General features: G+C 45.0%; 1 protein-coding gene across 1 annotated transcript in view; it reads right to left on the bottom strand.

The window, feature by feature from the left end:
* The window catches only part of UBE2Q2 (ubiquitin conjugating enzyme E2 Q2), a 34,686-nt gene extending 21,294 nt beyond the window's left edge, over positions 1 to 13,392 (bottom strand). The window contains exons 1-2 of the mRNA XM_065733592.1: positions 12,951 to 13,392; positions 1,967 to 2,071 (exon numbers count right to left, since the gene is read on the bottom strand). Of these exons, the coding sequence (XP_065589664.1) occupies positions 1,967 to 2,071; positions 12,951 to 13,136 (291 nt within the window). The 5' untranslated portion in view covers positions 13,137 to 13,392. The remainder of the gene's footprint in view (positions 1 to 1,966; positions 2,072 to 12,950) is intronic.
* Positions 13,393 to 27,482: the final 14,090 nt, after the last annotated feature.

The following is a 27,482-nucleotide window of genomic DNA, read 5'->3' as shown; positions in this document are numbered from 1 at the left end:
ATTCATTCCAGGCATAGATCTCAGAGCCACAAATCACCCAGGAATAATCAAACAGCTGTATTTCTCAAGACATGCTGGTGCATTCCAGTTTCCTAGTTTAAAGAGCAATGTTTTAAGAACAAAGTCCAACAAAACCCACACACCAAGAAAGAACAATCTCTTCTCCCACATCCTGGATCCCTCACCAGGGCACAGCAGGACAGCTCTAGAATCAAACCTAGAAAGACCAATGCAGCAACTTGCAAGCTTCCAGATAGATCACAGATTTCACCATAAATGGGGAGGCAGGAACATGAAACTGAGAGGAGGGATCCCCTTCCTTAGCATAGGTCTGCAATTCAGGGTAAGGCATTTTCAAGCCATTGAAAAAACTGCTATTTCATTTCTATGGAGTGGAATACTTGATATCAGTCTTCCTTCCTGCTGCATTTTTCCCCACCCAAAAGGAATTCATACCATTGCTCCTTCTGCCACCGATCACCTTAATCATTACCCTTTATGCTTCATTCATATGTCTAGAAAAAATTATAGGACAACTGGGGCCAAAAGGTACATCTGGGAGCCATCCAATTCAACCTCACGCTCTAAGCACTGCCTGGCTTGATTTCATTATGTGTTAGCAGTAATCAAAGAGACTCTATCAAAAGGGGTAGCAGATTTCTGCCATGTATTAATAATTTAAATGCATCTCCTGGCTAACTTCACAGGAGAATTTTTACCATGTCAAGTGAAGAGCCTGTCTAATGTCCCTGTCTGAAAAGCATGCTCTTCAGTTTCCCAAACAGCTGATAATCATCAAAAGTCATAAAGCAAGCAGAGAGGGCAGAATAATACCAAAGGACTTCAGGGACTAAGTGAAATACATTTAGCATGTTTGCTCTGCTGAGCTCCTGGAGCACTCAAAGCAGTTTACCTGTTTTTATAGTAACCTTTATTATGAGTTCAGAGCAACATGAAACAATGGACCTTGAGCTGAAGTTAAGTGAGAACTGGTCTGTAGTGTTTTGGATTTTTTTTAAAGCTAAGTTGATATACATTGGTTCTGGAATTCATTTCTGCAGGCATTTCCTTATCCTTTCTACCCTGCTGTGGTGTTTGCAGCTGCTCAAACTTCCTTGATAAGGGTGTAAAGTTGTAAGGGAGCAAAAGACCTCAGCACCCACAAAGTCAAGCCTTTTGACCCTGAAGTCTGATTTTGTTAAGTAATCATCTCTGTCTTGTCTTCATTTTGATACTACATGATGTGGAGTTGATTCCTGAGAAGCCAAAGGGCCATCCACGTGTGCTACATCAACCCATCAGTTTTCAAATGGGTAAGTACAATTTTAACATCAGAAGTTTTGTTAAAACAAATGTAAGTGGTCTGTGTCTGTATGTAATTCAGTGCAGCAAGTCCCACATATTTGGATTTTCTTGCATTAGGGTAAAAAGCGTTAAACTTCTAGGCAGGTAAGTATAGGAAACGTCTAAAACCTTGCTTTAGCCTGAAGGTAACAGTCACATCAGCTTCATGCTGATCCCTTTCTGCAGAAAGCTGATTCGGTTGTGTATTCTACTATTAAACTGTCCTATGTCTCCTAAGGCAGAGGTCACAGACTAAAAACCTGTATTTTACATTCCCTTAGCTGTCTTCTTGCCTCTGTACTCGATGCAGTTTCTGTACAAAGACGACACTGAAAGTGCTGTTTTCCCTCATGAAGTTCTGATGCCTTTCACTAATTATTCTCAGAAAGCCTTAAACTTTTTGGAGCTGAAAGCTGACTACTGTGAAAAAACAAGCATTTTCAAGTCATCTTCCTCTTCTTGTTTCAAATCTTTTGGATTGCTTTTGGTTTGTGTGTTTTTTAGAAGAAGAAACTTATGTTTGCAAAGGCCCCCAAGTAAGACTGTAAACTGAACCCATTTAATGGCTCAGTGATGTGAAAAAGCTTGATCTGAAAAAACATCCAAAGCAACCAGAACTCACCAGAGTATTGCTCTTCTTAATATCTTCTAAACGCTCCAAGACTGAAGTCAGGTTTGGGTCATCTGATTCTACAAACCATATTGGTGATGAAGAGGGGTAAGATTCCTGTTTAAAAAAAAAAAAACAACGAATAAACCAAAAAGTTCAAAGCTTTTACAAAGCTCATTCACATCCAAACTTTAGCAACACAATAACATCTCATCTTTACCCAAAGATGGGTAACAGGGAAGAAAAATAACACAGTAACTTGAGGCAACTCGAGAGAAGTCAAAAGAATTCCAGCTAACTGGTTCTTCTAGTATTACACCCTGCTTTCATCTTGATCAAACAATGGACATTCATAAGAAAGTACTGAAAAGTTTAAAGTCCTGAGGGCAGGTAGAGCAGAAGGAATACATAAATTCAGTAGAGATGGTTATTATATTAAAAAAATGGAATTACAACTAGTACGTGTCTGAGAATAAAACTATACCCACACTAATTTTTCACAAAAATGCAGATTCCTCCAAACAGAATCTATGAAAGCAACACCTGGAGGCTTCAGATCTCCTCTGGATTACTCCAACTGTTCTAGCATCGACTCTCACATCAGAGCAACAGAGTTCAAATCTCCTGCCTTAAAGGACAAGTAATCAGGCAAACGACAATGCCAAAAATGCATTCTTTTCTTTGCACCACCAAGCTGCAAAGGACCACACCTCGCCACTGCTGAGGGACAAATGTATGTGCTACACACATCAACAGATCCCTGCAGTCACTTGGCAAGCACCAAAACACATCCTGCTGACACTGAGATCCAATGGGCTCACAGGACTAGAAATACATTTTGTTTTATGCAATGAGCCACGCTCAGAGCATATACAATGCAGAACAGACGTGGCCCACAACCACTTGCAATCTATGACAAGCAACTTTTCTGCCACCAACCTGGCACAGCAGATAGTCTCTCAAGAAGTGCAAGGAAGACCCTCACTGCCCCTTTACCCACCAGAAAGAGATGAGGGACAAACCTAGAATAAGATGTTTGTTGCTCACAGACCTAATTTATTCCTAGTGCGGAATACAGCCAGAATAATCCTCAAAAACACTTACAGCAAATCTTTCCACAGACAAGGATATGACTAGCAGCTCAGCTCTGACTACTGAGCAATTCCACTGTGTGTTTTATTACATCACATTGGCTGCGTGAACACACTGATGCCTTCTCAGTGAATGGCAACCCTTCTCTGCTCTCATTCCATTTCATTCCAAGCCCTGCCACACGTGAGAAAACATAGCAGGATTCGATGCTGTCTGCCTTATGAATGTATGGCATATATAAATTATTATAAGCCCCAAAAACACATTAAACATTCATTTTCAGTCTGATTTAGCTTTTGAAACAGAAACCATGCGTTCATCTGAAAGGCATCTCTTCAACATGGTGTAAGCACATCCACTCATCTGTATCAAAAAAGACAAGCCTAACTTCCAACTCACTACAACACTTTTTCACTTTGCAGATTTGCCAGTAAACTTTTTTTTTTACCTTAACTAAGTTTTTCTTCTTTAAGTAACACGTATTTATGGAAAAGCTGAGCCTCACACAGCTGTGAGTCACTGCATTTTGAAATACGGAATTCACACAAAAACTTCAAACAAACCCTCTGACCCTGAGATATAAACACGCTGATGAGTTTGTAATACCACAGTGTGCAACAAAAAACTGAGCTCGTGGTTTGCGAGGTCAAAGAACTGAACTTCACAAGAGCCACTTTTGTTGAGAATTAACTCAGCTGTTTCCTGTGCCTGTATCCTATAGAAAGGAGAGAGGGATTTCATCTATACCGGGTAAGAAAAACAAGCTTCCCAAACATGAAGACGTAACTCACAAGAACAAGCCTAAGCCTTGAATCTTTTACTGGACCAGGTACCTGCTGCTCAGAATACCAATCATTATTATTTCTCAGTGGTAAAGACATCATTATTTAGGCCCTATGACCGCACAGCTGACCTTCAGTGACGTTGTGCATAGCTGCACAGGTATCAGCCATGTTATTATCCATACCAAGTTGTTAAGCTCGTTCATGCCACTGCGGTAACACGGTGTTTTCCTGCTCTCTACAATTAAAAGCAAAAATTCATCATGGCAGAGAAAGGCCAAACATTTAGATCTGGGCAGCTTTCTCAAGCTAATGCATGTCGTACAGCTTGCAAGGCTAATGCAATTGCTCAGTAAGCCACGACATGCTGGGATGACATCACACCTAGCGTGCACCGAGGCCTGAGGACAAAGGCTGAATGTTTACAGCCAAGCCAGATATAATTACAATTCATGGGATCATCACTTCTACAGTGTCTTTGTATTAACACCAGGGCAGACTGGAAGCTTTGTCAACAGCAACGCTTCTGATGCTTCTCTCACAGAAAGCAGCAAAAGGATTGAGTCTAATAGCAAACGTCCCAAAAAATTAAAGATGGAGAAAGAAAAAGCTCCACGTTCCTGCCACTGGAAAAAAGCACCAAGTCATTTAGGAAAACCACAGCATATTTACAGAGTACACACAGGACCTCACCATTCAGACACTGTTTCACCTCCTAATATTGTCTAAAACATTTCAGGTTTTAGTTTTCTTGGGTAGATCTGTCCTCTACCTATGGCCCACGTAAGCCTTCCCTGCTGGGAAAGCTCAAACATCTTCACAGGAGGTAGTGACAGAATGCCACAGTCCTGTCCCAGGCAGGTTCTGCTCATATGTTCACCACTACATCACTGAATACCTTCAGGAGCACATCATAACACAACTAACACAGTCATGGCTTTCCTCTCCAAAACACTCTCCAGGGAAGGATGCAAATGTAGCGGAGCATGCTGCTTTAGAATTATGTTATTAAATATAGCCACATCAGAGAAGTCAGTATCAAAGGCACGTGCCTGGCAGAACAGAAAGGCCACCACAAACTGCATCTCTATGGAGGTACCTGTAACAATCACAAATTGTTCCAAGCAAAAATAAACACAGCTTTCAGCACAAACAAGTCCAACTGATCGCAGAAGGCTACCACAGAAGAGCAGGGAGAGGGAGGAGGCAGAGGTTCCCAGGAAAGACTTCACCAAATGCTGCTTTCCAACCATTTGCTTTACCAATCACTTTACAACCAAGCCTGTGATATGACATGAGCTATGTCTGTGTTACATCCGTGGTTCTATCCAGGCACACAAACAGCTCTCCCATCTCACACACCAAACATCATGACGTTAGAAGCCACAACACATACAAGTAAAATAGCAAAGAGAAAACTTGACTTTAAAATGGTTAAAATATGAATGCAGATGCAACATCACAGCTCATATGCTTCTTAGGATCAAGTCTCTGCACCCAGTCAATTCCTCAAGCTATGTGCTCTGCAGAGGAAGTCCCACCTGATGATTCTCACGTGTGGAACTGCACAATACCTTTGGAAAATGAGCCTTAGTGGACTGCCTCATCAGCTGCCACAATAACTACCCCATCAAGGCAGTAGGCCTACCACAACCACGCACAGTTAAAACACAAACCGAAAGTATAAATGCAAAACTGCTCCTCTTCTGCTAAAAGCACAATTACTTATCTTTATTTTGAATAAACATTTTATTCTTCAGGTCACCACCACAACGCAATCTATCAATTCAGCCAAAGAAATCCACTCTTAAGACTTCTGGAGGGACCCAAAGTAAAACACACCACCTCACTGATCAGTACAGCTCTGAAGTTAACGCTACCCGTGGTTATGCTGACTGCACTGCATGTGACAGTGGTTCAAGAGCAGTGTGCAGCCTCCACGGACAGAAGCTGCTGCTCAGGACCAGCCTAGAGGAGAGAGCTAAGTAACATCCTTTCACCAATACCACTGAGAGTAACAATCAGTTACAGAAAATCCAAACTGAGAATTCAGCAGAGAGCGCATTATCGCTTAAGAACAGTTAAGTTGCTTATTGGGAACAGGTTACAGAGCTGAGACTCCAATCCAAGCTTTTACATAGCATCTCACACATGCACAGACATAACCCTGTGTGCCAAAATTCTCAGCTAATGCCTGTCAGGGAACAGGTGTTTGAGAGCTCTTGGTCTCAGTGCATTACACAAGCACTCAAGCTGGCACTGGTTAACCCAATATGCAGCTGGACAAGCACTGACGAGAAAGATGTTCTGACATTGTGACTCTTCAATACTTTTCTTTCATCACCAGCAGAGCACCACGTGTACCAAATTCCTGAAGGCATTCCGGTTACTTGAAATGATCAACTTATAATCAAGAGTTGTTAATGGCCTGTTTTTGCACCAATACCTTTTCTGAACGTATTTATGGGCACCACCAAGCATGGCTTCCAATAAGGTCAGAAGCAGCAGTGACACAAGTTCCACCACGTCACTCTCCCCCGGTCTGACTTTCCCAGCAGATGTGCTCTTGCCTTTAGCATATCAGACGTGCAAAACCCAGTGACACTTCTGCTGACACCTGAAAACTCAGGCTTGCCTTTCCTCCTCTCCAGTCTCTCAATCTTCAGAAACGTAGGTCTTCCAAGCATTCAGACAGCCCACTCCATACTACCAAAGGCATGTACCTTTTCCCCCTCACAACTCCTTCCAGCAGCCCTACACTAGGCTCCAAGCTCTCACCGCTGCTGTGACTCACACTTAGCCACTCACCTTCAGTTTAGTCATTTACAGACACTTACTCTCCTTTGAATGTGGATTTCCAGTCTCATGGAGTTCCACCAGCATTAAACATTGAGAGATTAAACACCACTCTTTTACCACAGATATCTCCTAGTTCAAAATCCAAGGAAACCCCCTGGCACCTCGAACGTCACTGCAAAGGAACACACCAATTTTCTCCTAATGCCACTATGGAAGTCCCAACAGAGCACATGTTCCCACCTTTCCGAACAGCCACCAAAGAAGCTACAAGAAAATCTGCAGCTGTGAAACACTCTCTCAGAGGGGTCAGAACTCAGAGCTCAGGGATGAAGGAGAATATAGTCCCAGCTAAACTTGAAGAAACCGTGCACTTGGTCCTCTGCAGTTACTAAAAACACCAGAATGTCTTGTATGCACGAGATAACAAGCAAAGGAAAGCATGCAGGATCAGAATTTTAATACCATGCTCGAAGATTACAGCTGGAAACAGGAAGCTGGCACCACATACTCTAACGAGTGTGCTCATTTCCAGCAAAGATCAGCTGGGAGCTGTTCTGTTCCCAGTAGTTCCAACCACACTGAATGCAGGCTGACGTGACATCCGAACGTTACATAGCATCTCCTTACTGTAAGCAGCCATTTAGTTTTCCAGCTGTCTTCTGGGAGCAGGTGACAGTCATTTTCACTTCTGCAAAGCTCACAGCTGAAGAAATACAGAATGTTTCCTAAATCGTAAACTATCAAGTTTATTAAAAGATGATGTATTACCATTCATAATCCAAAATAAATAAATGAATTTCAGCCAGGAATTCAGGGTTTCATAACCTTTCAAAGCTACATAAAGGCAAACAACCCGATGCTGCTGAACAGCAGTTCAGGCTGAGGGAAACCTGAAATAGCAGTTATTTCTGTTCATCAGCCTCTATACACATTTGCTCCTATTCAGAAGTTTTGACTTTCTTTGTTGCTGCTTTTTACATAATTCAAATACTATCCAGAGAACTTCCCCACATTTCTATCTCCCACCCTCCTGACAGGAGCTGATCTTCCAAACAAGCTTTCACTCCACTTAGACTGCTGGAGTCTGGTCCTCTCAGTTGAGTTGCCACTGCAGCAGATCAGGCACTGGCATAAGCCCACTGGAGTGATGCTGGCTCAGGAATTCCACATACGAGCAACCCCGAGCACCACTGAAAGCTCAGACAGTGCTTGGCAAGCAGCTCCCCATCAGCAGAGCTGGCTTCAGCAGTCCTCCCCAGCACTCACTCATTCCTTTGCCCTCTGTTGTGCTGGTACAGCTGTCTGTGCAGCCACACGGTGAACCAGACTGGGAAATTATCCAGATCAACAGTGACCCAGTAAAGAATTTCCATGTGCCAGTCAGGTCCTTCACCCAGTAAAGTCAGTTCTGCAGCCAACAGGATTACCAAGCACACAGGGCACAATCATACTTTGTTCTTCCTATCAGCTCCAATTCTTAATACAAGTTGAGGGTACCAGGCTGTCACCAGTGAGCAGCATCCACAGTGTAACGCAGACCAAATGCCCACGGATTTATTCTCCTCCACGTCTCACAAGAAGTTACTTTACGTGAGCAGATACCATCAGCTCCACTGATAACTTCTGATGTCACCGTGTTCCACTGCAGACAGACTGCCACAAAGAATCTGGAGCTGTTTACTTTGAGAGTAGGACACACTGCTCCCTGATTCACACTGCACTGACAAAGTTTTGACAGAAGAGCTGGAATTTTAACCCTTACTCAAAAATAAGTAAGAAAAATATCAACTGTAACAGCACATACTCTTCCTGCTTTCTCGTGGCACAAGAATGGTAATAAGTAATGCCAACTACTAATATTTCCAGTATACTTCGGACACTGATAACAAAAATCATAAAACCACGACAGACACCAACTAAAAATTGCTGGCATCATAAATCAAACAACCAACACAAACCATCAAATGACTCTTAAGGAGCAGATGAGTAACCCCAGACAAAGTTTTAGTTTCTTTGAAATTACTGAAAATTAAAAACTACATAAAAATTACCAGGTATCTTTCAGCCTTGGACAAAAGCCTCCCAAGCAGTTAACGAAGAAGCATGCTGAGGAAAGAGAATATACTTCTTTTCCATATAAAACTTCTTCCAATTATCAAAAGGCAGAGAGAGCTCATACAAGGATAACAAACGGTCCCAGTTCTGAAACAATTCTGTAAGTAATTCATATAAAGTAGCCTATTTGGAGTAAGCACTACCTCCTAAAGCCTCAACATATGCTAGCATTTATCTGCAAAGCCCACCCCTGTGGCATCCTAGGATATTTTAGGCACGCTTCACACATTACACAGGGAAGAATGCAACTGACCTGTGAAGTCTGAAGTGCTGGCTGCAGCTTTTCACACGTAGCACAGCTAAGCTGTAGCATCGGGGAGTTCAGTCCTACGCCTCGCAGAGACAAATGATTCCTCTGTGGTTTGAACTGGAAGCCTCATTCATTATGTGGTTAGTTCTGTGTACAAATAAATAACCTCCTTCAAAGTTTGTCAGCCGTCAGGGCATTAGCTAGGAGTGTGTTTAATATTAAAATCTTGTGCTTTTTCAGAATTATATGATGTTCTAATATACTCACTTCCTATATATAACTTGTCATAAGCCTCAAAGGGGACATCTTTTCATCCACTCTTGATTAGAAGGGAAAATACAGTTTTCTCCCCTCAGTTGCAGTTATCCATAGATGGCAATCTTTCCAAGCATCTTCTAACTCTGATATAGCAGCAGAGTATTTTTCAGTAAAGCAGGAGACCTTTCTCTCCAGTAGGGAAGCAAGGTATAGCAGAGTCAGCCTGGTCACATGGATAGAAACTGCTGATGTATGAAGGCATCGTTACATGTCAGAGCTCGGTATCTGTTTGGGTGCAAAATCCGCTCCCACAGAGCTGGCACAAACCTACAAGGGGTACTTTAAGGACTCAGAATTTCAGTGGAAGTTTTGTGTACAAGTAGAGAGCTACTACTGTTGAGTTTCTCTGCAGAGTATATTTAAAAACCAATAGTCATTGGGGAAAAAAAGCCACCAAAACAAAACGTACTCATCCTTTGCTTTTTAGAGTCCAAAGCGGTCTTGCTATTGAGCAGGGGGGAAAGGTAAAGATTGAACCACATCACACGGTGGAATACTGTGACATATAAGGTGACAAACTGAGACAGCAAACTGTAATGAAAAACACCTACACGATCAGTGACATCCTACTCTGAATGAGGCGACTGATTTGATAACACCTCAAAAAACATATATACATATACACCTGGAAAAGACACCGGCTTATTGAACTCAATTGGAATACTACTGCTACATGAAAAGAAAGCCTGAGAACAACCAAAAATAAACCAACAAAAAAAACACCCAAGAAATCAGACTGCAGAACGGGGACGCTGCTGTTGGCATAACAGAAAGGGAATGTGAAGGTGCACAGCCTGAACAAGTTCAATAATTAGACAGTTCTGAGGCATAAGAAGCAACGTTTCTGACAGATGACTCCACCCTACAGTGTTTCTTAAAATAATCAAATTAACCGTTTAAACCCCAACCTGGGTAACAAACAGAAAGAAGGGCAGGCAGATTTGGAAAATGTTTGCCTGCCTCTTCATTAAGCAGAAGAGTTTATCAAGCAAAACACATTCCTCTACACTGTCAAGCACTGCTCAGTATCACAGGTAGAGCGCTCCCAGAATGCTGCAGCAAATGCTGAACAGCGGCAGTTACACAAACTCACGTTGCAGACAGTCAGAATATCGTTTTAGAAATTCCAGGGCTGACTCCTCTTTGAGCTGTGGAATTTAGTGTAGGGCACTGGTAGAAGAGATCTATGCAGTTCCTAAGCAGATATTCTCCCTCACATCTCCAGAAGGTTGTTCACTATTTCCTCTGCCTTTTTTCTCTAGATCCAAGAAAAGAAAGGGATCCACGGTGAGAGCTGGAGTAACTTAATTACCAGGTCTCTCTCTAGACACGATGCAGAAACTCCTGGTAGCTCCCTTCCCTACCCAATTATTCTCTGCCCACCAACTTTAGCACCTGTGCACACTGCTAGACAGCTTTTACTTCAGCTGAAACACCGAGGTGCCCAAATAAAACCAACAACGAAAAAAGTGGTAATTGAGTCTCATGCTTACTCCCCCTCCTGAACAGCATCCATAAGTGTCTGGATGTTCCACCTAACGTAACCTTTTGGTGGTATAAGAAATATCCCGGAGAACTTCATCATTACTGCAGAGTTTAAGCTAGTAGGAAGCAACAAATAACTCGTTACCTATCTGCACTGCAAGCACAGAGCATTAAGACAGCAGCTTCTGCTGCAGAGAGCAAGTCTCCTCCCCAAAGAAAACGTTTACCAGTATCTTTATAGCCTTACCAGCTTTTTTTAGCACCATAATTTCAAGTTATAGCTCCCATGGTAACTTGATTCAGCTCTCCAGAAGCTCTGCAGATCAGCTGAAGCACAGCAAACTAGAGTTACACCTTCCCAGTTGACAGTACCTACAGAAATAAACTGGAGGCGTGCAGGAGCCAGGGCCACTGCTCAGTGGTGGTGGGGAAGAGGCAGAAAGGAAAAACTTTTGTCGTAGTGAGCTCTACCAGCTTTGTCCAAAGCCCAGGACACAAGTCCAGCAGCTATCTTTCTTTTTGACTCTCCCAGGAGCTTCTCACTTGCCTCGTGAGAGCCATCCCCTGTGTTTGAAGCTGCCCTCTCCCACTTACCTTCAGCAGATGGATAAATAGCCACCTACCTCAAAGAGCCAACACTGGAAGAACCAAGCTGCCCGCAGACAACTATGAAACACAAGTTTCAAGAAGTTCAGGGAACTTCTTTTTAAAGCAGAAGTCTTCTCTCTGCAGTTGAAAACAAATCTTTCCCTGCTCTTTTTTGGAAGCAGACATCACAGTTCTGATAGCACCTGAAAGCCTCCTGATTTCTGGGGTAAGTGACTGCAGCAGTCAACTGCAGGCACGGTTTCCTCAATTCAACACAACGCCAGGAGTGAGCTCAGCCTGTTCCTTGCTGGCTGGGGCACACCTCAAACCAAGGTCTACAAGCAAGTGGGCAGAGCCCCATGCAGAGCAAGAGAATTACCACTGAAAATACTTTGGACAGAGAAGCTTCAGAAGTGGAAACACACCACAACACAAATCCAAGGCATCAAGCTCTTCAGGCCTCTCTGTCAGCTGTCACCTGACAAGGAATAACGCACTGAACTCAGCTGCCAGCTGAGGACACACAGTTATCAGACCTCCTGTTTAGCTCTTAAGGAAGAGGTTTAGGAAATAGATCGAGCTGCGTGGAGAAAACAGGCTGCTCACTAATGAAACACTTCCTACTGCACAAACACTTGAGGAAAGACACACGAGCACTTGTCTGATACACCGTATCTAAGCACACCTCCCTGCTTTCACCAATAAATGAAACCTTATGCTTTGCAGGTGCACCCCAGCATGGGGTAAAGCAAGCAGATCACAGAACCGACTTCCAGGCCATCGGCTGTGAAACCCTAAAGCTCTCTTAAGGCGCCTCTTTCCATCCAATAATGTGACCTTAAGACGAGCGAACGTCCTGCCAAGCCGGCCAGCCCCGCCTGCTCTGCACGCACATTTCAATCTTTTGAGTACTCAGACACTTGGACTTGCGCACAAGTTTCCACCCCCGTGCCGCTGGGAAACTTCTTACTTTTATAGGCAAAGGACAAAAGAGCTCTGGAGCTTACCTCCCCCAGACCCGCACACGCTAACTGCACGCTCACCCAGCCAAAACTTCTCAACGTTTTGCTTTTCAGCTTGATAGGTTCGCTTACAACCGGACACGGAGACCTTCAGCACTTCCCTGTGCGTGACTCAGACAGCGATCCACGCACACCCTCGGTCAGATTCAGGCCCTAACCGTGAACTTGAACAGCCACGGGTGTCCCAACACCGAATGTCGGACCTCGCTTCCCTCCCGCTCGTTAAGAAATAACAAAATAAGGAGGAAAAAGCAGAGAACGACAGATCCCCTCAGGTGTGCCGGCGCTCTGTCACAAGTTTCAAGCCGGCGCGGGGCCCAGCCGCGACACGCGGGAACGAAGCGAGACCCGCGGGGACCCCCGCCCGGCGCACCCGGCACCGCTTCGGATCCGACCGCAGGGCTCTCCCCGCGCCCTTTGTTCCGACCCCGGCAGCCCCCGCCGGACCGCCCGCAACAGAACTTTTGTTTGCGCCGCGGCGGGGACGGCGGAAGGCAGCGCGGAGCGGAACACCCCCGGCTCACCCCGACCCCCCCGGGCCGCACCGTGATGTTGCAGTGGATGGTGAGCGGCGGAGGCGGCGGAGGGCCGGAGCCCGGCGGCGGCGGCAGGAGCACGAACTGGCAGTGCAGCTCGTCCAGCTTCCAGGAGACGATGCGGAAGCGCTCGTGGTCCTTATCGAAGATGGACTCGAGGAACTTCAGCTCGGCCTTGAGCCCTGACACCGACATCCTGGCCTCATCTCCGAGCCCGGGCCTGCGCCGCCTCGCCTCGGCCCCGGCCCCGGCCCCGGCCGCGCCTGCGGGGCGGAAGACGGCGTAGGGCGGGGGCCCGGGGCAGCCCCAGCGGCGGGGATCGGCGACCGCGGCGGCGGCTCTTTGTACGGCCTCCCGCACCACAGCGCTCGCTCGAAAGGGCAACGGCGCGGCTCGCTCCCCTTCCCGTTCCCCCTTTCCCTTTCCTCCCGGCGGGCTGGGCCAGACCAGGCCCGCCCCGCCCCGCCCTCCCCGCGCTAGGCCGGCCCCGCGGCCCGGGACGCACGCAGCAGGGCCGGGCCGGGCCTGGCCCCGCTCCGCTCCGCCCCGCGGCCGCCACCGCCCCCCCGGGCTCTGCCCGGCCCGCCTCCCGCTGCCCGCCGGCACGTACCTGCGCTCCTCCAACCGCTCGTGTTCTGCGCGGTGCCGCCGTCCCCAGCCGCCCCGGCGTGTCACCCAGGAGCGCCCGTCCCGGTGGGTTCCGTACGAGCAAAGCTCGGTGTGCAGCACTGCAAGCTGAAAAGAAGCAATAGAGGGCGGTTAAAACAACAAAAACGCGAGTGTTGCGTCGAAGTTCCTCTGCAACAGTTCGTACATTTCTATCCCACTCCCCCCCCTCCCCCCCAAAAGAAGAAAACAACAAACGAGACAAAAAAAAACCAAAACAAAACACAGCAAAGTCTAAGAGCGGAGAAAGTGAATGCTCACAGCATTGCCCTGCCCCAAGCTCTGTCTCTTCAGGATGTGCCCCTCTCTATATCCTTCTTCTTCAACACTCTCCATCTTTACTTTGTCCATTGGCAGTTTGGGGATGAGAACTCTCACAAAACAATGGCGCTGCAGTACAAGTTATGCCACTGCAGAGAATTCTTGTTTTCCAGTCAGTTTTTAGTTAATGTACTCCACACACACGCGCATACACCTAGAGCAAATCTGATTTTTGATTTTATACAAAAACTCCTTAACTCCAGAGGAACTGGCAACACTCCACAAACCACAAGCTGAATCTTTTCGAGGGCTGAGAACTCCAATCTTGATCCAGAAAAACAGTCAAGCACATGCATCTGGGGGCTTGAAAGCTCCTGTCCTTCCCCAGAGAGATGCAAAGAGCATGCTTTGCTACAGCAGGGGCCAGGAAGGAGCAACAGTAGCTAAAAGTTCTGAGTGAAAGAGGCCCGGAAATCCAAGGAGAGTAGAAATATATGGGTTTGTTTTTTTCTCTCTCCAAGTATCATTTGAAAGATGCCTATTATAAAGTCAGCGCAACTCAGCCTTCCTAGAAGGGCTGAACTGCTTTGGCTCTGATTGTGGAGACTGCAAAGTGAGAATGGAGCAAATATGACAGTTGTCTGTCAAGGCATCGTCACGAAGAAGATTTAAGCATAAGAGCAAATAAGCCATAAACAAGCAGCAGAGAATTATGAGTCTACATATCGGAAAGGGAGGACCTGGAAGAGCCTTTCTGTGGGAACACTGGAGACAAAACCAAACCAACCAGACCTTGTTATGTGTTACATGATGTGATGCATGAAACAGCAGAGGAATGAATCTGGTGACTCAGCCCTATTTCACTCACACAATGGGATTCTGGCCTCGAATGCCTCACTACAGCAGTGAAGTAGGTAAGCTCAGCAAGTTCGAACTATTGTTTTGTCACACCCTTTCCAGAACTGTCTCTATCCCTACCTCTGGTCTCTGGTTCTCTCTGTCCTCCTGCAGTGCTCCCACACTCCTGCCCTCCCTGCTGCCTGTGACATCCAGGCTTTTTGTCAGCTCAGGATGCGGGCACACCGGCTGGCTGGGAGGTGCCATGCTCGTGCTGGCTGCCCAGCTGGTGGAAGGCACCCAGCAACGCAAGCAGCATGGCATCTCCTGCCCATCTGGCAGGCCAAACAAACTGCTACGCTGGCCAAGCGCGTCCTGCAAACCATATGCTGTTTAAGTCTGGCAGAACATTCCCCTGTTCCTTCAGTCTGTCTTTTCACTGCAGGCTTCAAGAAGCAACATGCAGCTGCACAGCCACCACTCCCCGACATTCTATGCACTTCTCCATATTTAGCAGGCATTGTGCAATGCTGTGACACTGCGTCTCTGCCCGTGAATTCGTTGTGTTAGAGTCCTTGAGAACACACTGGGGATGCCTTGTTCTCTGCAACACAGAAACTGCTTCAGAGGTGTACAGAGCTGTTCATCGTGCCTGACTCAGTCCTTCCTTCAGGGACTTGCCCAGGGCTTTGACATGAATGCTATACTGGTCACAAGATGACTTAGGAAATCCTGACTTTTCCCAAGACCAGAATGAATGCACACGGGAAGAGACCTGTCATTTCTGGGTAATAAAGGATATAAATCTTGATAAAGACCCTCGGGAGCACTGCATTAAATTCCAGTGATTGCAGACACTCTCAAGTTCCCTCGATCGATATTGCCTGTAAGCCCCATCCTCTTCCGCCTTTCTTCCTGTCTGTGTATCTTTGACATCATGGGGACCTCCCTCTATTTATTACAGAGCTAGACTTCCCTTTCCATGGCTCTGCACTTTGGTCAAGTCATTCTGTTAGGAAGAGGACATGCCTCCATAATCCTCTAATGTTTCTTTTATTTCTTTAGCTAGAACAAGTTTCCTAAGAGCCCTCAATCAAAACTTTCAGAAAAGAAGAAAACAGAAGATTCCTCATTGCTTTCTTAAACAGAACTGGCAAGAAAACAAACAAATAATAAAAAAGAAGAAATAGCTTAGACCAAAATTATTTTTTCCATCAGCATTTACTCCTCATCCTGTGTCCATCATATCAGCTAGGCATGTCCCTGGTGGGACAGAGAGCCAAGCTGGTGAGCAGCGATGGATGAAGAGAACTGAAGGGAAGATGAGTCCAGGGTGAGTCAATAAGAAGAAAATAAATGGTGTTCCCATCAGAGTAACAATTAGACTCTCTAAGAATAGTTTACGGAGGAAGAGGCATTATAGAAGTAAGATCCCAATCTTTTGTAACCCCAAACCTTAAGAGAAGAAGAAAGAGAAGGACGTAGTTAATGAGACGGGAGGGAAGTCTAAACTTGTTTTAGTTATGGATGATGATATCAGGCGATTTGATAACAGTTGATCTTGGTATTGAACACATTTTTTTCACAGGCAGCAACAGAATGTAGGCCCAGAAAAGGTAAATAATAGTAGATATTCTCATATAGAGAAAAATTAAGCAGGAAAACTTAGCTGGAACCTCAGACAAGGCAGAAACAGTGAGTCAAGAAGATCCGGCTTTTCCAAGATACAGTCCAAGCTGCCTCAGTCACTAAAGCCACACCTTCATGTCAGCTTCTGAGCGACCAAGTCATAGCTTCAGTCATGAAGTTGCTTTCAAAGTATTTTAGGAAAACAGTATGTCAGTGCACGAAAGTTGAAAACACTGCTGTGTAACACGGCTTCAAGAAACACAGTGTGCAATGGAACCAAGATTGCTCAGTTCCTCAAATACCTACTTGAATTTTAAAGACTGCAACTGCTAAAGAATATCCTTTTGAAACCAATCCACCCTAGAGCAGCTTTAGACATATAGGGCTCAAATCTTGCCAGGAGCAGGTGGCGAGTATGTGTCAGTAGACACTTATTTTACAGCCACAAGCTTAATATTAACAAACCCTAACGACATAACACAGCCTTACCCAGGATGGTCTCAGACTGCTGGAGTTGTTTCCAGTCCCAATTCTGAGTCCGTCTCCATGGTTGTTGACATCTGAGTCAGATAGGTTCCTCCTCAGAGTGTGCTGCTTAGCCAGCAAAAAAGCATTTGCAAACCTGTATAGGAAATGGCAATAATCTTTCTGCAAAGACTTCTTTACTGTTTGTAGATTTGTCTTTCTAGCTGTATTTATATATGCATATAGCTAAGCTATATATTTCAGAACATTAAAAAGCTAAATAATGTCTGCAAAGCAAGTGAATGTGATTTTGTTTCATGTGAAACTTGCAGGAATTGATTTATTGGCAAAAAGGTACCTGAGGAAAGCAAAGCCATGTTAATCAGTCTTGCAGTGCTGCAGATGGGGATTAGAATCTGCTACACAAGCATATCCAAAACTAAACCCCTGGCATGCAAGTACTTCAGAATGCACCGTGAGGGAATACAACTCGAGTTCTTTATGGCTCATGTAGCCTCTTCAAAGCAGATTAAAAACACATCTATGAAAGCAATAAGGAACCATGCAGCTATATCTGAAGATTGCCATTTAATAACAGACCAGAATGAGCCACGGGGAAAAAAAAAAGGAAAACTTGTTATCGTAATTCCAAAACTCCATCTGGGTGAGAGGAGAGGTGGCCGCATGCAGCATTATTCAGAGCATAACAACACCTTCCCTGGAGTCCCTGGGACTCACAACCCTTCTTTAGAATCCACATGGAGACATAAGCCTTAAGGGGCTCAGCAAGCTTATCTTCCCTTGTCAGCACAGCAGCTTAAAAAGGATGGACAGAAGCAGAGGTCAGATGCCAGTCTCTGTCCTGCTGGATGCCTCTAGCTAGAGGGGGAGGCAGGGAAATGGGCAGACGCTCAGATAGAGGACTGAAGCTGCTAAGATGCAACCTTAAGAACAGTTAAACGTGCAACATTTCCCTTCCTTTTTCCTTATTTTGATAAGCAGTGTAATAGTTAAATCTATCAGTACTTAAAATATCAGTGCAGGGCATCTGAGTTGGCAAGACACCCCAGGTCTGCAGCCTGTTCTACAGCAGCTCTGTTACAGACCTGGAACAGCCTCTGGCCACATTGCAGCCCTCACACCCTCCTTGTTCAAGGGGAGCACAGAAAGCACCACTGGAGCTTGGGGTGTTGACCACCCCGGTATTCTGGGAATGCTTACAGGGGGCGTGAAGCAGCAAGGCTTGAAGGGGGCAACGGGCCTGGGGCCCCTGGAGAAGCACGTCCACTTGAGCTCACGCTGAAGGTTTTTATAGAGAAGAATTAATGTGAGTTCTTAAGTTGCTCCCTAGTGCACCACATAGGCATTTTTTCTCGTTATCATCACAACAGGGCAGGCCATGCTTTACCCAAGGTCATAAACTACCCACTGGAATTAAAACACTGGTGAGCTGGGCTAGTCATTTTCAATCACTCTTTGATTTGGAGGTCACAGGGGTCCATAGACAACAATTCAAGATGCGCAAAGTGCACGTATGGGATCTTTTACACACTCTGCATCCAGTGACCCTTAAATATCCAATACACAAAAATCAAGCTTGTTAGATAGCACCAAAAAACAGTAGTGAATTAACTCTCTTAACTTCAATGGAAATAGGACAGCAGACGAGAACTTTCTCCATTATAAACATGGCTCATAAGAGAAGTTACATGATTACTGAGAAAAAGTCACCGAAAACATCCCAGAAAGCAGCAGCCTCAGAATAAAAAGCACAAGATGAAACACAGAAGAGCAAACCTAGCAATTACAACTCTGTGAATCTGACTTCTCCACCAGGCACAGATTTTGAGCTAAAAAAGCCACTAAAGCAGATGAAGAATAGTGGACACAAGTAATTATATTTACCCCAGAACTCGTAATGAAAGGAACCTCCCGTAGAATAAGACTGCAAATCAGAATCATTAGAAGTGATCTATCAGAATCAATATATTTGACTTTAAACAGAGGACTAAATCACAATAATCTGTAAAAAAATACATATATAATGATTTACATTACTTTTGATATCACAGCATCCACAAAGCTTGACAACTGGCTTAAGAAGGATTCCTTGTGAAGAAGGAATACAAACAGCAAGTTAGTGAGCAGGGAAAGGTGTTCTGTATGCTTAAAACAGATCATGGTGCTGCTGTGCCAGAGCTGTTCCCAAGGCTTTCATGGTGATCTACAGAGACAGACAAATGACATTATCAGATGACAGAGAGGTATTCTGAATAACAGTGAATGTGAGGAAATAATTCCAAGGGGTACGGAAAACTGTAAAAATCAGAAGTGGTAAAAAACAAAAGAATCCTTTGATCTGTAAGCCACAAGCCTAGTAAATGCTGCTTTCCTACTGATTTATGATTTTATATCATCATTACACTGCATCTTGCTTGGTACCATGCTGTAAATCCCCACACCCTTTCTCAGTTGGGCAGGGAGGAACCTGATGAGGTTTAAGTGTGCACCTGGGGGGGAACAACCACATGCATTAGTACAGGTTAGGGGATGGACCTGCTGGCGAGGAGCTCTTTGGGAAAGGACCTGGGTGTCCTGGTGGACAACAGGTTGGCCGTGAGCCAGCAGTGTGCCCTTGTTTTCCAGGAGACCAGTGTTTTCCAGGGGGTGCATTAAAAATAACACAGCCAGCAGGTCGAGGGAGGTGATCCTCCCCTCTCTTCTGCCCTGGTGAGGCCACATCTAGAATGCTGTGTCCAGTTCTGGGCTTCCCAGTTCCAAAAAGACAGGGATCTCCTAGAGGGAGTCCAGTGGAGGGCCACAGAGATGATGCAGGGCCTGGAGCATCTCCTGAACGAGAAAAGGCTGAGTAACCTGGGTTGTTCAGCCTGGGAAAAAGACTGAGGGTAGGATCTTGATGTAAGACTTAAAATATCTAAAGGGAGGTGGGAAGCAAACATGTGAGGCGGGACTCTTCTCGGTGCTGCACAGCAATAGGATAAGGAGCAACAGCCTAAAACTTGAACATAGGAAGTTCCCTACAAACAGGTGGAAAACTTATTTACAGTAAGTGCAACAGAGCACTGGAATAGGTTGTCCAGAGAGGTGGTGGAGACCCCTTCTACGGAGGTGCTCAAGACCCATCTGAATACTGATCTGTGTGATGTACTGCAGGGAACCTGCTTTAGCAGGGGAACAGGACTCCATGCTCACCTGAGGTCCACTCCAACCCCTGTGATCCTGCGACAGTTTATTTAGCATTGATTATCCAGGGAGAAAAACGAAGTGGAGAGAAAACACGACCTAAAAGTCGAGCCAGTCTCACCACGCACCAGCATCCCCATGTCAACTGCCAGCACGGCTGGGGCAGCACTAAGAGCCCTGGCAGGGATCGGTCCGGTGCTGCCGGCAGCGCCGGCACTGAGCAGCGAGCACACAGTGCCGCCCTGCGCACAGCGGCTGTGCTGCACGGACGGGATGACAGCAGGACGGGATGACAGCAGGAGCTGCCCGCAGGCGGTCCCACAGCTCCAGGCACCCGCACTTCCCTGCAGGAGGAGGCTACATGGTGAGCCCGTTGCACCAAAGCCGTGCAAGCCCTTAGAATTAGATGCACCACGCCAAAACTGAACCCGAGTCCCATAAATGAGAGTGAGAAGTGGTTCATCATCCCCTTGGTCTCTTTCTCAGCTTCCTGACAGCTGGTCAGGGCTTAAATTTAGGTTGGGTTGGTGTATAAGCTTCCTATGTGAGGAGTTAGCTACCGTTTAGTGGGGCTGTTGGTCTTGTGAGCAAACAGGGCTGACCACAAACATTCATTCTTTACACCAATCATGCTATTTAATGGATTTTTTTTGTTTACAGCTAAGATTTTCTTCCCATCCCGGTACTCCACCATCAGCAAAATCACCAGCTTACTTACTGATATACCTCTGAACAGCTACAGACAGGTGTATGGCTGCCCCTCCAGGAATACTTTCAAGCCTTTCTCCCATTCACACAAGTTCAGCTTTTTGTATGCAGAGGTCTTAGGAGCAACGATGCACTAGCTGGAGGAGCTCAGTGGATCTCAGCAAGCAGAAAGGTCTGTCTACAAGCTACAAGAATTCTCTGACTTGGAAGTGAGTAGTGATTGAACTGGCTTTTCCCCATAGAAGCCCGTGCCTTTAGGATCTTGCTTCTGTGCTGTCAGAAGGTGTCACAAATGCATTGCATTAACTGTGAAGTTATTACCACCACTTCTTCCTATCCAACACTGGCAGAGCAATGCATCGCCTTTGCACAAATCTGCTTGTTTTCCTGGAGACAGGGGAATGTGTTCATATTTCTCAGCTTGCTTGAGTGATCTTAAAATGAGAGCAGCAATTCTTAAACACTTGACTGGGAAACTGAGACTGCAAAGAGCATAAGATGCCATGTGAACATCATTATATCGAAACAGTTATTTAACTTGGCATACAGATGTCTGCGTTAGACTGAAATTATGACCAAACTTTTATATTGTCTAGATTCTTTTTAGAAAAAAAACCTTCCATCTTAAGTGCTGGAGGTAGTTATGAGAATAACCCACATTATTCTAATGCTTTTTCAGGTTGCAGAAGCAGAAACAGTGATGAGATCTAATCAAATATTCAATTCCCAACATACTCACTTAAGAAATCCCATGTTTGTACTATCTTTGGATCCACCCTGTATTTGCAGTGTCGATGGCTGTGACACATGCATGCTGATTTGGCTTAACTAAAACAACCAGAATGTTTCCCTGTGTCACGTCACTCTCATCTAGGGAAGAAAAAAAGAAAGAAACAAGCTTGGGCTTTTTCTTTTTTTTTTTATAGGCAGACAAACGATGCCATAAAAATAACCAGGATTTAAGCACATTCTTCATATTAAAAGCAAACGCTCTACTGTTTTGCTGGATCAGAACCATAAATCTCAGTGATGTCACAGTTTCTATGACAACCAAGTGTGATACTACATGAAGGATTATGATTTAAAGGAACGCTATTACATCTGGCCTTTTCAGCTGACACGGTCATAGCTTATCCTCCTGTACCAATCTGCTTATCTTTTTAAAGCCACTGAGCCCAGGGTCCAAAAGGGGAGGCCACAGCAGAACAGGCTGAAAGCAAGCAAAGAGCAGGAAAAGGGAGCACTGCTCCTCTTTCTATTCCTGCTTAATTCGAGGCTGAATTATCCTTCCCTGGACAGCTGCAGCCCTTGAGCTAGCTGACAGTTGATGCTGCAGCTGCAAGGCAGGAAGCCCAGCGCCAGGTAGAGCAGCAGTGCAGATGCTGCGTGCCCATGCTCCCTTCCTTCAGGGCCCTCACAGCACTGATGCCATACCCTGGATGCACGCATCCTGCAAGGTTGGTTCCACATCCTGCTGAAGATGCATGTTGCACCAAACCCACACCTGAGGCCCTGAATGACTGAAAATGCCAACAAGCAAGTCTGGTTCCCCAGATCTGGCTCGCTAGACACCTCTGCTTTCTGGTTAACTCATTTCCCATCGGTCTGTGCTGCCGGTAGGTTTCAGAGTGGCCCGGCCCTTGAGCTGCTGCGCATTCAGGACGCACTGAATCACTGGGTGCTTTTACAGGCAAATGAGAGTCAGTACTGCAAATGTTCAATGGCCCTTTTAAGCATGGAGCTGGCTTTGTAGCAAACAGCTCCCTTTAGATTAAGATAAATGCTTTACCAGGGAGATTGGTGCCACTGCGCTTGTGAAGTCATGATATTCCTTACAAATAAAATCAGTGACTAAAAATAGCCAGCACATTTTCCTTTCTATGAGATTATGAGTTTCTATGAGTTTCTTCCTTGCAAAACAGATGAGCTCATTGAAAGATAATTTTGTGATGGCCAGATAGCTTGATCATTAGATCAAAAACCATCATCGGTAGTCCAATTAAAGCTGCTTTTTATACCAGGAAAATAACTGATGTGCTGATAAACTGCCTCCACTCATTATTACTGCAACATCCACAGCTGCTGCAAACACATCCACGTCATTGATATCTCTCACTAAAAGGTTTTTAAATGAGTTAACTCTTCCAGGAACTGGCAGATTTCTGAGGGACTGTTTGCTTATAAGACCTCATGCTTTTTGTTCTGTTTCTTTTACTTACAGAGGCATTCGGTCCAATCAAGAGCAGATCACACACACTTCAGCAGAGCACAATTTGGATGTCACATTCTATTTTTCTAATAGAAGTTGAGAAAGGGCCAAAAGAGGGAACCTAGCCTTGGGGCTCCTTATTCCCTACTAAGAAGAAACAAAAAAAAACTAATACCACCACCAAAAGCCTCACCTAACCTGCATCACTTTGACAGAACTAGGTTAGGGAGTGCCTACACATGTGGTTACTTTGGCAGAGCACAACTTACCAAGAGGGATGGCAGAACAGCAGTGAAACACAGCAATCTCTTAATCCAGCAGGAGCCAGAGAAGCATCGTCATGACCAGACTCAGTCACACCCATCTGATGGCTATCATACAATGTGCCCTGAGTCTCTTATGTCTCTGCTTGTTCGGTGGTGATGCCCACTGCTGCAGGTGTCAAGAGATGTGCAGCTCCTAGGACAGCTGAGTGCTGCACTCTTGTTTAAGGGGAGCAGCCATAGCTACAGTCATCAGGTTCCTGTTGTTTTCTGAGATTGATTAGAAACATTCACAGTAGTCACACAACTCATCTCCAAACGCCTGACTTTACTGCACATCCAGGAGAATCAAATCTCTCAAAACAGCCCTTCACAGCCCTAATTAAAGGGAAGGATGGCATGGGAGAGAAACACACACATTTCTCAGGGGTTGGAGCTTTTGTTATTGGCTCCAAGCAAAAACTCAAAAACTGCAAAGCTTTTTAAAAGCTTTGTTAACCTTCTATGAGGCCAAAAGCTTAAAATTCAGCCTTGCCCATGTGCCCCCTTTCTGAACACAACCCTCTGATTTCACATATTTGGCACAGCTTTTCTAACAGCTACAAATGGGCATCCTAAATGGCCATCACACCTACCTGGTACCTGTAGAATTACATGAGAACTTCACAGCCCAAACTGCAACTCCTCAGTCTCCTCTGGGAGTCAGCTACAGAGGGTCACATACCAAGCAATAGAGCACTACAGGAACTACTGAGAGCTACCACTTATTCCCGTTGTTTTTTTTTCCCCCACACAACACACAAGATAAAAAACAAAATAAAGAAAGTATGATTATAACCTACATAAAACAGCTTGAGTGGTGGGGAACGTGTAGTATCAAGAACTCGTCTAGCTTCTTTAAATTTGAAATAGTTTCTACTTTTCCTTCTTGACCACAGAAGACAGTCTCTTTCTGGAGCAGAAGATAAGAGTGCAAGTTCATAGAACTGTAGAATCCTTGGAGTTGGAAGGGACCTTTAAAGGTCATTTAGTCCAACACTCCTGCAGTGAACAGGGACATCCATAGCTAGATCAGGTTGCTCAGGGTCTGATCCAACCTTGGCTTGAAATTCTCCACGGATAGGGCATCCACCCCATCTCTGGGCAGCCTGTGCTACTGCCTCACCACTTGTACTGCAAAAGAGTTTTTCCTTATATCCAGACTGTCACCATCGGTGGTGATCCCAAAGTCTGCTGAAGAAGCAATTTCCTCTCTATTCATAAACGATACGTGGCTGCACTGATTAGATGAGCAAAAGAAATCAGTGATCAAGGTAACTTCTGCTTATGCAGAACTGCTGCGTATCTAAACGAGGATGGAGCTCATAGTATGACATACACAGCTGTGAGCAGACCATGCTTTAATACAGGCAACTTTCTGCAACACATCTACTTGCAAGCAAGTGCCATCAGCATCATGTCTGCTGTTCCTCATACACCAGAGGAAAGCAACAGGAACAAAATAGAAGGAGAGTGGCAAAAATGTTAACAAACAAGGACATCTTGATTCACTTCCTACGGAGAACAGACTAGGGAAGGGGTTAGGAGGAGGATCTTTCAGATGCAGTTAACCTCGAAGAGCTGACCAGGAGATGGCGTGAGAGGAACAGATTTCAAAGAAAATCTTCACCTGGGGCCTGCTGACCACAGCTCAGCCTGTAAAGGTGGGATACTGTCACTCAGTGATGCTCAGTAACTCCCAGAGGGATGAAGCAGGCTTTGAAAGCAGGGAAGATGACCACCTCAGTGGCAGAGTGGTGGATTTAGCTAGCTGATTTCAAAGGATGTTTTTTGCTTCCCAGATCAGATTTGCTTTGGAAGTCTTTACAACTTGGGTGTGCACACACACACAAATCATCTGAAAACCTTTTCAGAGAGGAGTATCACAGAAGCATAGAATAGCCTGGGTTGAAAAGGACCTCAAAGATCATTGAGTTTCAACCCCCCTGCTGTGGGAAGGGTCATCAACCACTAGAGCAGGCTGCACAGAGCCACATCCAGCCTTGCTTTGAATGCATCCAGGGATGGGGCATCCACAACCTCTCTGGGCCATCTGCTCCACTGCATCACCACCCTCTGAGTAGAAAGAATAATTCTTAAAAAATATTAAAATGTGAAGACATCAGCACTGGTTTTCAGAAGATCATGCAGGCACCATGTTTTTTGAAAGGTATCTCAGTGCAAGCCAGTGACAACAAGGTAAACCTGGAACATTCTCATCACGTAAGGACAGCTGTTAGGGGACTATATTCATCCAGATGAAGAAAGTCTGCATCTTCAAAGGTGATTCCTTACAAAGAATGCAAAGGTTGTTTTTCTCCTACCAGATGATGTGTTAATTCAGGTAGCACATTTCGAACTGCACTATAAAGTTAAAAAAAAAGAATACTATTTCTAGACAACTATTAACTTTAATCACATCTATTTTCCTGTTCAACATATTACAAAATACACATTTCTTCCTTCTGTGGCTCATGCAGCTTTCATCTGTTTTCAGTATTTGCTTTGGCTCTAGCTTTTGTGGGCTAAGGAATTAATTTTTTACAATAGCTATGATGAGATGTGTCACAGAACCTCTTGGGTTGGAAGGTACCACAAAGATTATCTAGTTACAACATCCCACTGCTGCAGAAAGGGTTGGCGACCACTCAATCAAGCACTAGATCAGGTTGTCCAGGGTCTCATTCAATCTGGCCTTGAACAACCCCAGGAATGACGTATCCACAACTGTTCAGAGCCCACACAGGTGAGAGGGTACTCAGCTCTATGGAGAAAGTCCAGCACTCCCTGGAATCTCCCTCCTTTGTACTTTCTGCACTGGATAGTTCTCAACCAGTTGGATGCTTTGGGATGATGCTTCTTGATTGAGAATACTGAAGAGTATTGTCCCAAGTAACTCTGTGAGGGTAGCTTTGAGTCTCTTGGGAGCTGGGCTTAACTTCAGAAGGAAACTTTATGACAAGTGCAGGCAGTTACAAATGCTTTCCTCCATGTCTCAGAAGCTGGCTTTGGTACCTGGGATTCTTCTGTTACAATCAAGCCAATTGCTGGTGGATTGCTATAACATTCTCCACATTTATTTCATATGATCTTTTAACATTACTTATTGACTCAGCTGTCAACTGACTACTATTTCTTTTCTAAAGCGTGGTAAGAAATGTTTGGAAAACATCCTGCCAGGGACCTAGCTACATACTGTCTCAAATGTTTTTACGCTGTGTCTGCAAATATCCTCGTCTTCCTCCACAAGGAAACTTGCAGCACACTGATTGCACAGGGGCCCTGAAAAGGCAGAATTGAGATGGGAGATTCATGCTCAATACTTTCCCATCTCAGAATTGCAGAGGGACCCTGTATCTCAGGCAGAGTTTCATGGTTTTCAAGGCTTACTAAAGCATGCAGCGTGCCTCAGGAAGACAGCTGGCTGTCTCCACTGATTGCTGCCCTTTGACAGCTCCCCTTCTGCAACCACACAGAGGAACAGCTGTCCAGGATGCAGCTATGCACAACTAACAAGAGAAGCAAACACCAAACAGCATCTTTTGTTCAGAGAAACAGGAGTACAAAAGCACAATGCATCAGAACAAACCAAAGCTTCAGCAACTGGAAACTAGTACAATATACTGATGCTGAAATGCAAGTTTTTTGGTGGAGCTCTCTCTCTTCTGTTTGACTGTGAAAGCATTTACTGTCCTAGCAAACAGTGCAATTTCAACTCTTTCTGTTCCCTGTATGGCACCTCTTAGCCGCAAGAGTGCACCCTTGCAGTTTGCACTAAGCACTTCCTCTCTGCAGTAGCAAGGTAAGTAACACCTTAACTTAGTGCTAAGTATAATGTCTGGTCTCAGTTGCTTTTATTGCAGTCATTGAAACTCCCTTGCAAAGGATTAGTTTGATGTTAAATCTGGTCTTGGTTAGAACACTGTTTTATACACTAGCAAACCCTGCTGAGTGACATCAGTAAAAAACTTTTCCAAAGGAATAATGCAGTTCTTTCCAATCAGCCTACTCTGGTTTCCTTACTACAGTGTCTTTTTCCCCTATCACGATATCAAATATTTAACTCTCAATTCCTTACCAGATGCTGGCTATGTCTTGGTCAATAACATGAAAAGATTAATTTACAAAAACTTTTTTCACATCTCAGAGCAGAAAACTAGGCGAATAACATAAATAGAATATCTGACGTTTACTCTTGATGCTAAATAAACACTAATAAAACCACAACATACAAGGCTCCTCTTTCTAGAGGAAGGTTTC

The sequence above is a fragment of the Cyrtonyx montezumae genome, unplaced genomic scaffold (genome assembly GCF_038088225.1).
Source record: "Cyrtonyx montezumae isolate F1298 unplaced genomic scaffold, pur_monq_1.0 scaffold_17, whole genome shotgun sequence".
Classification (NCBI taxonomy): domain Eukaryota; kingdom Metazoa; phylum Chordata; class Aves; order Galliformes; family Odontophoridae; genus Cyrtonyx; species Cyrtonyx montezumae.
This window is presented reverse-complemented; position numbering and strand designations above follow the sequence as displayed.